This window comes from Apis cerana, linkage group LG14 (assembly GCF_029169275.1).
Source record: "Apis cerana isolate GH-2021 linkage group LG14, AcerK_1.0, whole genome shotgun sequence".
Taxonomy (NCBI): Eukaryota; Metazoa; Arthropoda; class Insecta; order Hymenoptera; family Apidae; genus Apis; species Apis cerana.
Window position 1 is genome coordinate 3,456,708 of NC_083865.1, and position 16,303 is coordinate 3,473,010.

At 31.9% G+C, this 16,303-nt stretch overlaps 2 protein-coding genes across 6 annotated transcripts in view; one reads left to right on the forward strand and one right to left on the reverse strand.

Annotated features, from left to right (window-relative positions):
* The window catches only part of LOC108004424 (furin-like protease 1), a 260,763-nt gene that overhangs the window by 226,918 nt on the left and 17,542 nt on the right, over nt 1-16,303 (forward strand). Inside the window, exons 9-12 of one of the 2 annotated variants that reach the window (XM_028664077.2) lie at nt 47-128; nt 523-733; nt 3,501-4,238; nt 9,987-10,271. In XM_028664077.2, coding sequence (XP_028519878.2) covers nt 47-128; nt 523-733; nt 3,501-4,238; nt 9,987-10,271 — 1,316 coding nt within the window. The remainder of the gene's footprint in view (nt 1-46; nt 129-522; nt 734-3,500; nt 4,239-9,986; nt 10,272-16,303) is intronic. The other variant, XM_017067315.3, reaches the window with a different exon arrangement.
* The window catches only part of LOC133665613 (dynein axonemal intermediate chain 2-like), a 58,727-nt gene that overhangs the window by 26,881 nt on the left and 15,543 nt on the right, over nt 1-16,303 (reverse strand). The gene's annotated exons all lie outside the window — the stretch shown is intronic.

The window sequence follows — 16,303 nt, forward strand, 5'->3', positions numbered from 1 at the left end:
AATTTCTTATTTCTGGAACTGACCTAAATTTCGTATGTGCGTGCAGGCCAATACCACCAAAGAGCCAGCTAACTCTGGAATTGCACGTCAAGGAGTGTAGCGGCGTTAATTTTCTCGAGCACGTGCAAGTAAGTACTATGTCACTCACTTTAAGTAGTAGGTTAAATAATAGTTTTCGTCTGAAATAGGTTTCAATCACGTTTATAACAGGGATTTGCCCTTAAATTTTTCTAAATACATGCCTCTATTGAATTATTTTTAACATTAACGGTGAATTATTATCAAAATTAATAAATTGTTTTTTTAAGAATCAAAGTATCGCAATATTTAATTATTTTACATTATGATTTATATATAATTTCCTGAAAATTACAAAAATTAGAGTCAAAATATTTTTCATATTGAAGCATTGCAAAGTTTGGATACTTATCGATATTTCTTGAAGATTATACGAATTAAATGAGTATATTATTTTTCTAACTATTAATATCGATATATTATGTATATTACACTTTTCATCAGGCAAAGGTTTCATTGATGGCATCGAGAAGAGGGGATCTTCAGATACAACTAACATCTCCACAAGGTACAAAGAGCACCCTTCTTGCAAAAAGGCCACACGATGTCTCGAAGGCTGGTTTCAATCAATGGCCATTTATGTCGGTTCACACTTGGGGAGAAAGACCACACGGCACGTGGAAACTTGAAATCCACAATGAGGGTCGATACCAAGGTAAGTCCATTGTATCCATCTTTTTGTTCCATTCTTTCATCGCCTACGACATTTCCAGATACATCGAGTACAATCTCGTTCGTATCAGAAATTTTCTAAGCCTTTATGCAGAGCTGGAGAAAAATTGATATTTGAAATAGATAATTGGAAATAAATATTTTCAGAAATAAATTTTTTGATTTTAAAAAATAAACTTTTCTTTGTTGTTTAAAAATTACGTAAAATATTTCATTAGTAATTGAAGAAAAATGGAATATAATCTTCGATGTTTATTGCGTTTAAATTAATCAGAAAATAAATATTTTATTTGCATCAAATTCGAATGGAGATTATATAGTATGATATTTAGTTATGGAAATTTTTTAATTTTAATCTAGTATTTATTTTAACTTACTTCAAATTTTTCTCAGCTTTGATTTTACATCCCATTTCACAAATTATATATTATTATCAATTTATAATCTTAATTCATATTATTGCAATTGTATATGATATCATTTAAATTTTAGAAATAACGTTTCTAAAATTAATAAATATCTTTGAAAAATTAATATTTTCAATAAAAATACATATATTTTAAATATTATAAATATATACCAAATAAATATTCTATATTCTCATTAAATTCATAAATATTTTAAATTTTCTGTTTTCTAAATTTTCCAGTTTTATAATAAAGGAGAATATTTATTGAATTCTTTTCAGATAAAATTCACTCGTTAAAAAAAATATAATTATATTTATGCAAATGTTTTTACAGGTTTATTAAAATTAATAGCTACGTAAAAATTCGTTATTACAACATTATATCTTTGTAAATCGTAAATTTTCAACAACGTTTTCTGCATTAGATATATTCAAGGTACAGGTGTTTGTACATCATCTTCATCACCATTAAAATGACATAGCACGGTGAAGTTGCCGAATAGATATCGAAAGTTTTCAAGTGTATGAAAGTTTATCAACATGGATAAACATTCTCTCAAGATGGTGCATCCTTTGGTCACGAACTGATCGTTCAGAAGTACTCCTATTTTATTGATTTTATTCCTTGATATAAATATGTATTAAAAAATCAGTAGAATCTTCCCACCATTTTTTTATCTCAAATTATCAATTTGTTGCAAATGAAACGACGTGAGAGACTTTTAACAACGTTGACAAATTATGCAACTTTTAAATTAATAAAATTTTCAATATTTATAATTTCATAAACTTTAATTTGAAAACGATATTATAATATTAATTAAAGTTTGATTCAAGAAATATTCAATATTCAAATTCATTCTGAAAACTTTCCAAAAGTATTAGTTTTAAATATATTTAACATTGCAAACAAATTATAATGATATCAAAACTTGGAAACCTCTATTAACGTTCCGAATATTAATCCATCATTCCATCTTTTTCATCTTAAAAACTTTTAAATCGTTCTTTTAAATTTACCTTCCAAATATTTTTCTACGTGAAAATCAATTATTTCATATGCAACGACCCACCACGCAGAATTTTTCATAAAATGATCCAGGTTGACACAGTTCACGATCAGTCCCATAGATTCTAAACGGCCGACGTAAGCATAGCAAGCTGTTATCTTATCATCCGATCTTCGAGGACATAAAGGGAATTCTCTCGTAAACCGTGCACGTGGGAGAACGTAAGCTGGTGCATCGCCCCTCCCAGGGGCATAATTCCTCTGTTCGAAGCGTGTTCCGTCGCGATCTCATCCGGCAGGAATCCATGAACCTCTCAAGGGATGTTGACCTTGTGCAAGGGTGGAACCGTCAAAACCATTTCAAGCTAGAGCGGCCGTTAAAGCCGATATGCGCATAAAGTTTGAATTAACGCGGGCTTGTAATCCAACAGGGGTCTCTCCATGGTCCGCGGATAGAACCCCGCGCTATTATGTAGCCGTAATATGCAGGGTACATTCCCAAGTACCAGGTATTCAAACCATTACATGTTGTGTTTGCGCTGTGATTCCCTAGTATATTGCCGTGAAATCCGCCTCGTCGCAACAACAATATTGCGCTGGCCGACGGGAATTGCACCTGTTGGTCGTCAATGATTTTCTAATCCCTGGCCACTGATAAACTCGATAGCAACACGACTTAGATATACTCGAGTCGCTCGAGGAGATGAGAAAATGTTCTCCTATTATGAAGGATTTGGATAACGCGAGAGTCAAGATTATTGGTTGTTTTCGGATTGTCATATATAAGGCTATTTCAGATTCTTCTTTAGGATTAATTGGATTTGTATTTGAAATCTATGAAAGGTAAAGAGGCTTGTTTGAATTTCCTGATTTTTGAAGAAAGAGCATTATGAAGAATTTCATCACGAACGAAGAATTGAAGAAAATGAAATTCGATGTGTTTCTTTAGAACAAGAAACAATGTCTCCTAGAATTATTTATGCCTTTTAGATTTTTGAATCGTTCCTAATTCATTATCAATGAAAATAACATGATTCAGTACGATAATGAATGTTAGAAAAAGATAAGATTTTAATTTTAATTCAATGTCCCTTAGAATTTTCTACTCTCTCTACGTTTATATAAATTAATTTATCTTTTTATCGCACATAACTGAAAACATAGCACAAGAAATATTTCCCATTTTTCCATATATATTTGATAAATATAAATATCTGCCTATTTTACCACTAATAATTTACCCACTAGTCAATTCTAATCAACCAAAGCCTTATAACGAAACTCTCAAATTTCTTGCTGCCTCCTGAACCCGACGACCAACCAACTCGCCAGGTCGCGCCACGCTTCACGAATGGGCGTTGATATTTTACGGGACGTCAACGCTTCCCGATCGCACGGAATACGCGTTGTACAATCCCGCCGGAATGAACATACCGAGAAGACCATTCGTTAAACCACGCGAGACAGTGTTCTCCAAGGCTCAGAACTCTCTCACGAGCTCGAAGATCAAGCAGAGCCAACACAAGTCGGAGAAGCCGGGTAGTCTCAGTCCGCCTTACGTGGTGAACGCCCAGATACAGTCGCAGAGGAAGAGCAAGGCGCGTGGCCAGCACAAAAATGGCAAATCGGCCAATAAACCGACTCCAAAGCCAACCGTGCAAACGTTGAGAGGGTTGACCGTAGCAAGGGGGCCTAACATCGCGGGGGAGGTTCGCCTGATCACGTCCAGGCCACGAGGAAGGAGCACACCCAGCCCTGTCACAACCACTGTCACCCAGACCAGTCCGCCCACCACTGTTCCAACCACAAAAGTGGCCAGCAGACAAAGAATCGTGGACGTCGCGACTGCCTCGTCTCTTCAGAGGGGTTTGATCCTCTTGGAGCCACCAGCGAAACCTGCCATCAACAACGTGCCAGCCATTTTCCAACAGTATCCCAAGATTCAACAGCTCTATCCATTGTACCCTGTCTATGCCGGGGTTAGAGGAGCCGGACAGCAACACGCGACCAGGGCCAAAGGGTTGGAATTGCTGCAGGATGAACAGTTCGATTCGAAGAACTTGGATAAGGGTATTCCTCTTTCGTGGCTCGGTTGATGTTAATGTAACGAGCAATCCGTGGATGATTCATCAGATTGTCTGGAAATTGATTGGTTTTTTTTAAGGATTGATGTTTGAAGATGGTTTGGTTTTGTTTTGAAATATGTGTTGAAGTGTTGAGATACGTTTGAAGTTTGTTTAAGTTTGAGATATGTTTTGATTGGAATGAAGATTGATACAACTGGATAGGATAGATATATCGATAAGACTCTTCTGCATTCGGTAGTATAATTGTATAAATCTAAAATTATGAGATTTTATTAGGAAAATTCAAAATTGAATTACTTATGATTCTGAGATTGATAAATTTTATAATTTTCTTACATATTTCTATATTAAATTGGAATTGACATATTCTTGTGTATTATAAATTACAGTGGAATTGCGGAATAGTACCTATTGAAAAATTATCTTTATATTATTTATATTATTGCTCAGCATCATTTCATTTATATGATATAATTTATAATTTATAATATCTTAAAGAAAATATTTTGTAAAATTTTCTCTATTAATTGAATATAAATCATTCAAAGGAAACTAGGTTGATTCTGATTAATATATGAAGAATCTAGTTATAATCCAGCTTGACCCTTCTCAGGTTCATATAAATGGAATTCTACTATAATTTAGTAACAATACATTAACGTAAGTACAATAATGAAAATGTATTAACGTAATACAAAATATAAAAATATACAGCCAAAATTTGATTTATATTTCAAACATATTTTTGGCTACTTTATGAAAAATTTGTGCATTAAAATAAAAATTTATAGTTATACGAAATTAAATATCCAATTATTGAAAATTATTTCCGGACAATCTAATAGAATGAATAAAATAAAAATTTTAAATAGTGCGACGATGTTTTAAAATAATTTTAGTTAAAATTATTTGCATCATCCACGAATTCACGTTACATGCAATATTGTTTTATCGCATTTCGTAAAAGTAGTAAAATGTATACAATAGAACTGCATCCATGTGTACAATTATACAATTAAGTGAATCCTCCTGCAATTTACTTTTTTGTGTACCTTATCTTCATTGTTCCTCCATTATTGCACTTCAATGTAATCATTGTGGAATTTGTTTTTATGCTCTACATTCTTTTTATTCTTTGTTATCGTATATCCTATGACCATTGAGATAATTTTTAGGTATTTTTAACAATCTCTCTTGGATATTTTTCGCTCGTTCGTTTGCTTGTTGCATCGATAAATAGGAAATGTTGTAAATATTATTATATAAAATTTCCCAATACACTGATGCGATTGAAGAATCAAAGTGAATTATGTACATGTTAAAAGCGGTAATTTTCAGTAAAAATCCATATTTTATTAACATCGTTAATTTAAATAATATCTAAAATAAACTGCTCTAATATTTAAAATGTTTCAATCATGTTTAACATTTTTTTTTCTTTTTAGGAATTTGCATCCATTCCACATAATAAAATAATCATTTCTTTTTTTATATCTTTCCATTTAAATCGTCTACAATTACAAAATAATACAAAAATATATATTTACGATTAAATTAGTTAAAAATATCTTAAACTTTAATCATAATTCCTGCAACATAATTTTAATATGGTCGAATTTTAATTCTCTTTTTCAATTCTAACAAATTTTATTGCATGTTCTCGTACGCCTTTTAAAATATTACTCGAGCCTTCCATTTTATAACGATTAAAATTTAGCTTCTTATAATGGTATTATAACGATTACAAAGTTGTTAAAGCTATTAAGGTAGTCATACATACGCAAGCTATGCCGTTTAATCAAAACTTTCGATAACTTCGTTGCAGATAATGCTTCTCCTATCTGATTCGCTTGTATGCATGAAAATGTGTGTTTAGTATATTGTAGAAGTATGCTTCAGGCAATGCATAGTACGCAAACATTAATTACTTGTTAAAATATGTATCATCGAAAATTGATTAACTATCAATTCACCTAATTATTTCAAACGACCATTTAATTGACAATTATTTATTTAAATATCGTTTCACGAAATACAATACACATTTCATTCAAGCTATTGAAAAATTTATCGTGTCAAACCTCCTCGACGTTTTGGAAATCCGTTTCTCATATAATTTTCCTACGAACTCTGTATGCTAGAGATAGATAAGAACTATAATTTGTAGATCATGTTGATCTTTTATAACAGAAATAACAGCTTAGCCTTTATTGGCTTCTAACATTTCCATTATGCCCTTAAGTGAGTTTCATAAAACGTCCTCAGGAGGAGTACGATAAGTACCCGGATACTTTAGGATCATCGTACATTTATCGTAACATACTTTATTGTCGTCCATATACAGGAATTTACGATTACACTTTTGCAGAAATGAAAAATAAAATATTGACGACGAACGAATATAAAAATTTGGCCAAAGGGTATCAAAAACTTTGCAAAGAGTTTAAAAGTGGAAAAGTTCAATGAATTATTTAAATTTCCTTTCGTTATTACTTTCTATACTTTTATCTTCTATATTCCATAATTTTGGATTATTTTTCTTTTACTATTCTTCTCATAATTCTCTACCAATACCTTTTTTCACGTTATAATTATTATTCGTTGATATATTCGTGTATCAATTTTCGGTATCTATATATCACGATTTTCTACGTAAAACATTTGAAATTATAGTTATATGGAAAAAATAATCCAGAAGAAAGAAAAAAAATTTTAAAATTCTGTACAGATGCAATTTTCCAAATTGGATAAAATAAATATCACTTTTCAATTCATCATCGTAACTCATTTCCTCTTCCCGTTCCAGCAAATAAAAATTCCTCGAGCATCGTTATATAACGCTTTATTAATTTCCCAACGGCAACGACATTGACACCCTATTCGCTTCACCTATTTCACTGTCACCGGGTTTCCAAGACCACGCCTCGAGGCACCCATCATCGAATATACCAAATACCTTGTGGATGGTACACGGTTGTTCGCCCGAACGAACGTAGACATCACACCAATCCGCGCGTATACGTGTGCGTGCGTGTGTGCGAGTACGTGTGAGAGCGTGTGTGAGTGGATAATGCAAAGTGCACTCGTGTCACGTCAAATGGAGGCACCCATCTGTCGTTAGACGGTGGTGACATTAAGAAAACAGGAAAGACGGTTCTGTGCCTCGTTCTGAATAAAGCTCATTTCATTCGCGTACGCGCCATTTCGAATTTTTCGAACGTGTATGTAAATTAGTTGGACGATATTACTTATCGAAAATAATCGAATATTCGGTGTAATTTGAATTGGAGGAGAAAATATGAATTTCGAATTTAAAAGTTATCGAAATAAACAAAGTTTTTTTTACAAAGGTAAAATTATACTATGTTAAGTTGGTATAATTTGCAAGAAAAATTAAAAAGGAAATTTTTTCATAAAATTTTTTTATGAAATTCGAAGCAAGTGAAATTGGTAAAAGTAACAATGAAGAATAAATAGAGGTGTAAAGGTAACTTTGATCTTGAAATGATTTTTAACATAGATCTTTATATCTTGAATTCATAAAATTTGAATATTTAAAGAAAAATTTATATATGTATCTTTTGGTTACATATGTTTTATGATATTTTTCCTATTATTTCAATTAATATTATAAGTACAAATTTACAAATATAATCTCATAATTATTATACATATATTATAAATTTCGTATTATAATCTAATACAGTGTAATTATGAGATTATAATTAAATGTATATTATGAATATTAACAATAGAGATCAGAGATGATTTAAATTATGCAAATATATTATTTGCTGGCATAAATATTGTTAATAAATAAAAATTTATTTATTAATAATATAAAAATGATAAATAAATAATTAATATTTACTTATTATCGAGAAAAATATTAATAATTTTAAAAAAATCTGGATTCTTTTCATTTTCATACGTGAATTCTTTTATTTTAATAATAATTTCAATGAATAATAAAACGTCGAATAAAAGAAAAACCAAAAAATTTTATTCAAAATTATTTCACGATATTCATCATTTTTAAATGTAATTCATTTCTCCCTTTTAATATTTTTAATTTTATATGATTAATAACAAGTAACATTCACTTATTCAATCGTAAAAATTATCTTCGATGATTTATCATTATGAATTCATCAAAAGAAACAAATAAACAACAGATACATTATATTGAAAAAATATATGATTCAAAAAAAAAGGACTCATTTGCAATCAATTACATATTTTCCTTTAATCAAATATATATATATATTTCACCAGAGCACAAAGAATAAAAATTGATCGAAAAATTTAAACTGAAAAATTTATGCAACTTGTTTAAAAATCGATTCAAAGAACGTATAATTCAATGTGCTTTCATTTCATACACCATATGTTTACAAAGAAAATTAAAAATAAATTTTCTGCAACACCATAAATGAAATTTTAATTGAAATTTCTTCCTCTGAAATCTTTATGAAACACGTACGTATTCAAAACTATCGTTTAATTTTAATTATTATTATTATCCTGTAAATTAATTAAATAGAAATAAAATATTTTCCCACGAATTTTTATTTATCGATATAGAACGATATTAATTTTCTTAAGTTTGTTTAGTTCTTTTATACTTTTATAAATATAATTTATTATTCTTATATCACGTAGTTAATTTATGTATGCACACATTTATCGTTGGAAAATTATTTGTGTTGCTTCAAATGTATAATTAAATTAGAATATCTGTTTTTATAATGGCATGTTTATGATATATACATATATATGTACAATTTTTCTCTTTTTATTTTCCATAGATAATTATATCGTTATTTTCATTTAAAAAAAGATTGTTTTAATAATCGCAATCAATCGCAATTTGACCAAGCAAATTGATTAATTTCCAATTAATTAAACGACTCGACAAATTTTTATATTATTTTAAATATTTTTATGCCTTATTGTCATTATTGTAGAATGTACTATACACAATCAGGTGAATGTATTTTTCTGCATTTTTACAATTCACTTATAGCATTTCAAAGTATTTAGAGAATTGTTGAAATTTTTACTTTCAGCATGTTCATATGTGTTTCATCAGTTAAAAAGCATCCTTTTTATATATATATATATACATCTCGATATTAATGTTTTTTAATTTTTCAATGACGAACATTCCATTGCACGAGAAACATTCCATCAATCGCTTGTCAGAAGAAATTAATTTTTTTTTCCTCAATAGCTACTTCTGAGAAACGATTTTCTTTTTCCATTATTTTCACATATTCATATTTATCGCAAGTGAAATGGAGAAATAAATATCTTAATTGACAGATATAAGAAATTTATTTGAAAACTGTCTGATAAATATATTTGAACAAAAAGTTCTACTTACCACTATTCTCTCAAATTAATTAATTAAAATTCGAAACCGACCATATGTGCCGCTACTTTCGATTCTACCTAACATGGAACGCACCATATGCGCCATATAATTGAAAATCTTGCAGCAAGAGAATTATCTTATCTTTCTAATTATTACCAATAATACATCCAAAATAAAAATTCCGTATCCTACACATCATAAGCTCTATTAAATAGAAAAGTCGAAACAAAGTCGTGCTATCACGAAAGTGCACATTTTTCCAATCTTTATTATATTTTTCTCTCCACTTCACAATCGCGATCCAAACTCGTGAATCAAAATGTAAAAGAAACGACTCACCCGTCTACATTCCAGACACCCTCGACGAGTTCAAGCTTGTGTTCTACGGCACGGAGACGTCATTGGAATTCGACGACGAGTTGGACAAGGACAAACCGTTACCACCGGTGAACCAGCAGGACGTGAGCCAGGACAATACGGCGATAGGGGCGAGGCACAACGTGATGGACACGGAGGGTGGGCCGTGGACAGGTAGCCAACAGGTAGAGCGCGTGTCCCATCCGGAAGTACAGAGGCCGACAACCGAGAATCAGACGAGCGGTTGCAGCGGCGTCAACACTGGAAATGGCAGGTGCCTAGGTGGGTGCCTCATTCTACTCCTTCTAGCCTACCTGCTCGGTGGAGCCAGTCAGGGGAACTTGGCGACCAGCTGGCAGAATTTTATCAGTGTAGGGAACGAGAGTGGTCTCGAGACAGTGTCGTGCCAAAGAATGGCCTGTCTCGACGCGAGTTTGCCGGTCGACAGGTCGTCGAGGCAAACCGTTTCGTGCTCATGATGACGCCTCCGCCCGATCGACATTTTCATTTGAATTCGGTCGAGTCGTGATCGTGTATCGACGGTCGTATTTCGAGTTCGAACAGCTTTGTGCAATTTGTGATCCAACACTTATATACCGCGCGAGCGGGCGGCAGCCTGCTATCCTTCCTCATAGAGACGTTTCACTTTTCACACCGGAGGGAGGGACTCCAAGGATAACGTCGGATGAGCTTAAAATTCTCTCGTTTGGGCGTCTGTCTCGTCGTCATCTCTTCGTGTGGCGACGTTCACCAATGTCGTTCTAGGGGTAGGATTGGTCCAATCGTATGAGAGACTATATATATAGGAAGAGTCGTTCCGTTCAACGAGAGAGAAGATGGGTAATGGGACTATGATCGGCCGATAGATGGCGCGATCGAGTACGCGGGAAAATCGATTCTTTTGAATATGCAAAAGGCCTCTTGATTTTTTTCGCCGATGAATTATTCAAAATGGGCATCCTATGTCCATGTGGGAGAATAGTTCTCAAATGATAATTTTGACACGTGCGAAGAGGAAATTCTTTTATTAATTCTTCGATAAATTATTATCTCTGAAAATTTTAAACGTGAGCTTGTTTTCATTTCATGTAATAAGATCGATTTTCTCTTGTGCTCGGTCGAGGGAAAATAATTATTTCCTTTCAGCGTGCCACGCTCGATATGAGGTTTTAATTAATGACGGAAACATCCCAACGACACTTTTCTACGTGATTCGAAGGAGCCAAACTCGCGAAACTGCCACTACGGGGATTCAAGATCGATGGATCGTGTCCATGGCAGACCGATCTTGGTTAAATTACCTCGCGTAAATCTATAGAGTTATTATCGGTAAAATTAAACGCCGCAAAATCGTTCAGGTTCGATTTCCTAAACAGCCAATTAATCATCAAAAGCTACTCGACTGCGTAATACGTTTATCACGAATATTCGATGGAATAATCTAGCCGATTTAAATTTCGAGATTCGATTCGATATGCGATTAATATATGCGATTATATATCGCTGGCCAAAAGTTTGGGATCGGAGATCGAATAGGTTTTTGAATGCCTCGTTCGTTCCATTATTCTTGGTATAAGAATAAAAAAAAAAAACATATATTGAGAGTTTGTCGATTTGTAAAGAGAAGTAGAAAAATCAATACGGTTTTAAAATTAAAAATTAATATTTTTTTATTCGAAAATAATAATGTTTAAATGAACAGAAAATTTGTGCAATATTATATATTTGTGACACGTATATCTTTAGCATAATATAATAGACTTTTTTTTATTTAATTACTGAAATTTTATGCGATATGTTGATCGACAAATTTCTTCTTCTCTTTATTTTAAATCATTTAGATTCAAAAATTATATGCGTGGAAAACTGAATGAAAGGTCTTTAAATTTTAATTAAATTTTCTTTTCTGAATGCTTTTTAATTTAAAAAAATTAACAAAATTAAAAATTGATCCCAAACTTTTGAGTAATATTACATACAAGAGATTGATTCTTATATCTATGTCTGATTTCCATCAAAAAATTTTGAAATCCAATTGAATTATCATAATTTGACATTGATTCTGCTATTGATTTCAAAATAAACTACAACTAAAGAATTGTTGAAATCGAATGGTAAAATAGAAATCTCGGAAATAGATATAAGAGTTAATCATTTCGTACGATTCGATGCTAATTCAGTGTTCCTGTGTCGTTAATCCAGTGTTCAAGTGAACGTAAAGACAGAAACGATAAGCTCACGCGATATCACGTTGCGCGTGAAAAAAAAAAATTACAATCGTATCTCGATTTCACGCCAAAATAGTGATAATTTAAAATATTTTTGCCCTCCTGTGAAACGAAAACTCGTAATGATAACAATGTGAAATTGGAATACGATTATAATTTGAATAAGGTAAGAGGAAAAAACGAGGAATGTCCACTTTTCACTTGACTTTCTATTTTACAAACAATTTTGCTGTAAAACAATTACATCATTTAACTCTTCTCGAATATATGCAACTCGTTTTATGAACGATACAATTCTAAAATTTCAAATCGTGTGTAAAAATTTCACAAGTCACAGTTTAAGAATTTTCTTGCTTAATACCTTCAAATTATTCGTGCATAGACTTTCATCCTTATCCTTATTCATTAACAATCAACAAATTTCACTGTTCGTGATAAAGCGTGAGTAAAAAAAAGACGCAACGGCGACACGTTTCTCTCTTAACGATTCGCAAAAACAAAACAAAAAAAGAACAAAAAGAAAAATTCATAAAAAAAAAGAGACCAAAAGGGAAAACAAAAATATCGGTTCAACAATCTCGTAATGTCCGTCTAGCAACAATAGTTTCTCCTATCGATCGACGAAACGACCGAACGTGTTCCAAAAAAAAAAAAAAAGAGAATTTCTCTCCGCGCCCCTTTCCGGCACCCCGCTTTTTCCCCAGACGTTTCACTTTTATCTCCGCGTTTCTTGCTTTCCGCCTCGCCCACCCCTTTCCTTCCCTTTTGCCTCGCTCTCGTCCTCTCCCAACTTTCTCTTCCTCCACCCTTTCTCCACAACTTTTGCTTACCCAGCTGGGGCTATCACCACTGCCGGAAACAAAAAGGTAACGGAGCGTTTACGACCGGTTGATGCAAACAGCCGGGAAGAAGATACATAAGACTATCATCGATGCAGGCCTCCAAAGTACACGTTTGCCTAAAAGAGACCCCCTCTATCGCTCGGGGGTGTGGTGTCACCTATTTAAGTGTACACGCGATTTTGAGGAATTTTTTGAAGATTAAGGTTCGAAGGGATCGGATGAGGATATCGAGTAATTTATCGAACGACTTTAGGTATCGATATTTTTATTCTAATACGGTGGGTTTCTTTGGATTCGTGGATTGTGATCCGGAAGTAGATAGGAAATTTTAGGCAGTTATTTATTTCGGTGTATCTATCAATATGCTGGTAATAGATTTTTAATATTGATTTTAAAGATAAAATATTCGTTCTATCTTGGAAATATGTAAATTAAATTTTTATAGTAATTTTGAAAGTTAATTAATCGTCGAGATGTTAAAAGTAAATGTAGAAATGTTGAAAATCAAAATTTGTTTTAAAATTTAATGAATGGAATTGGAATGAAAGTATCGATTGTCAACTATCCTTGCCTTACAATTTTTTCAATAGCTATTTTTTAGTAATTTTTAGTAGTCAAATATAATATAAATAATTATATACTGCTAAAAAATTGAAACTAGAAATTGAATTTTCATTCAAACTCGAATTAAATAATTGTCCTTTATTAAATTGGAAATTGTAATCCACAGAGAAGGAGCTCGCTATTTCCTTTATATTTCCGTTCATGAATCATCGAACATTTTCGAGAAAATTAGCTCAAATACGTCATATTATCTAAAAAATTATTAAACTGCCATAAGTAAACTCACTTTCGATTACTTTCTCGAATAAAAAGTTTCTCATTTATTAATCCTTTATCAAATATAAATATTTTCAATCCATTATAAATAATATTATATTACACATTTATTCTATTTCCAAACTTTGTGTAATTCATGAACGATATAACATATCTCTCTATTAACATAAATTACCAAATATTAATCAACTTTTGAAGTCGTTCGAATAATTTACGTAATACGACCACTGCTTGTGCAAATCGTCACTAGCTTCATCGAAATTGATATTTTGGAAAATATGGCGTGCATAGGCGTCCATCGATTCGAAAGCAAATATTGCACAAATTTCGACTTTGAGGGGAGACCTATTCGAATTCAAATTAGATATTAATCACGTTCGATAAACTTGAATATCCATGATACATGCAACAAAAATTTCAAAGCTTCGATTTCGCGAGAAACTTTTATCAGAAACCACTTTGTTAATTATTAAATAACCCTCGAGGAAGAATGATAACGATCATTCGACTCGTGATAAGTGAAAAAATTGGAGTTGAGAAATTATGATTCGTCGTGAAGATTATAATTAAAGGGATTTAATTCATCGGAATCAATGAAACTTTTTCTGGAGGATTATTAAAATGCCGGCCTCGAGTAAAAATGGCGAGTAAAAGAAATACCGAGCCATTGCCTTTAATTAAAACGATTAAAGGATCATTGAACTTTCGAAGGAAATATTGGAAGAATCGGATGGTGGAAAGTTTACAAATGTATGAATAATAAATTAATCGTATAAAGTAGAGAATGAATCGTGATCAAAGTAACGAATAATCGGATAATAATGAAGGGGAGAGGTGGAGGATGAAGCGCGATTAAACAGGGAACGAAGTTACAATGTCGATGATTATAAAATTTGATCTGTTGCGAATATTACTTTTTATCCCGGGGAGGAGGGATTATATACGATTATTCGTTCGTTCGGGATAAAAGTGGAAAATATTATATTCCATTCACGTTCACAGTCGATGATATTCAGTCGATCCTCCGCAATGAATAAATGAAAATGGGGATAAAAGGGATTCGGATTGTTTGTTAAAAATTATATGACGTTCGAAAATGATCTGAATTCGATCGATCGATCTCTCGGCAATTTTTGTTTCGAAAATTGATAGTTTTTTTTTTTATATTCGTAATTGCGTTAAAGATTTTTTCTTTTAGTGCACATGTTTTGCGCAGAATTGATTGATTTTACGAGTCGACGTCATTGAAAATTGATAAAGTACTTTCGTGCAAAAATATTGGAACTGTAGGATATATCAATGTGCAAAAATTTGTAAATTATTTCGATATGTTAGATGCTTTAATACAGGCTGTCTTGAAAATAGTGATATAACGGAAAATAGGGTAATTCCTGATTTAAAATGAATCGAAAATATAGAATAAAATATTTTTTATTCTACGCAGAAAAATTTAAAATTCATTAAATAACATGTATTTATGTTAGATAAACATAATATCAGAATAATTTTTCTATTATCTTTTCAATTTATTTTAAAAAACTTAAATCGTTAACAATTGAAAAATAATATCATTTGAACGTTCAAATACAATTATATTTTAATTGATATTTTTCTAATTAATTAAACTAGACTATGTATCAGAGGCAAAATTTTCACCATTTAATAAATTAACAAACTAAATTAAAATGCATTATTAAGATGAATTATTAAAATGGAGTCTTATTATTTTTTAAAATTCTATAAGAAAAACTTTATTCCATATTTTCGATTCATTTTTAAATCTCAGTTGTCACACTTATTCTATTTCGCACGTTCGTCGTATCACCTGGACTCGATTCGAATTGAAAAAACCAAAAAAATAATAATGACATAAACTGAAAGAAAATTTGATACAAGCTTCGAATATTATACGATACATTTTTGAAGTGAAATCATACTCAAAAACCATCCTCTTAAACTTATCTTCCTCTAAAATTAAATAATTCAAAAAACTGAAAATTACGAATTACCTTATTTTCAATTGAATCACAATTTTGACAAATACGAATTTAAAAAAATTACGTCGATGAAATAGAAATTCATGCCTGATATTAAAAGAAGGCGGTTCCAAATATTTTGTCAACTGCAGAGGGCTGTAGTGACCGATTATCTTCCCTCTGACGAGGAACATCGCGTATGCTCCTTGAATCTGATCTCCAGAGCGGTTGCTTTCCCATTGAAGTGGTTTTAGAGTTTGGGCCACTAATCAGGACAGAGGAGATCGTTTAATCCAGACTTTTGAACCCGAACACACGAAGCTCGAGTCATCGCGAGCGGATCTCTCCTCACGCTCTATTAATTTTTATGAAATCTTGATCCAGCCAAGACGAACGAACAAAAGCCTGATCACACCCCGAAAATTAAT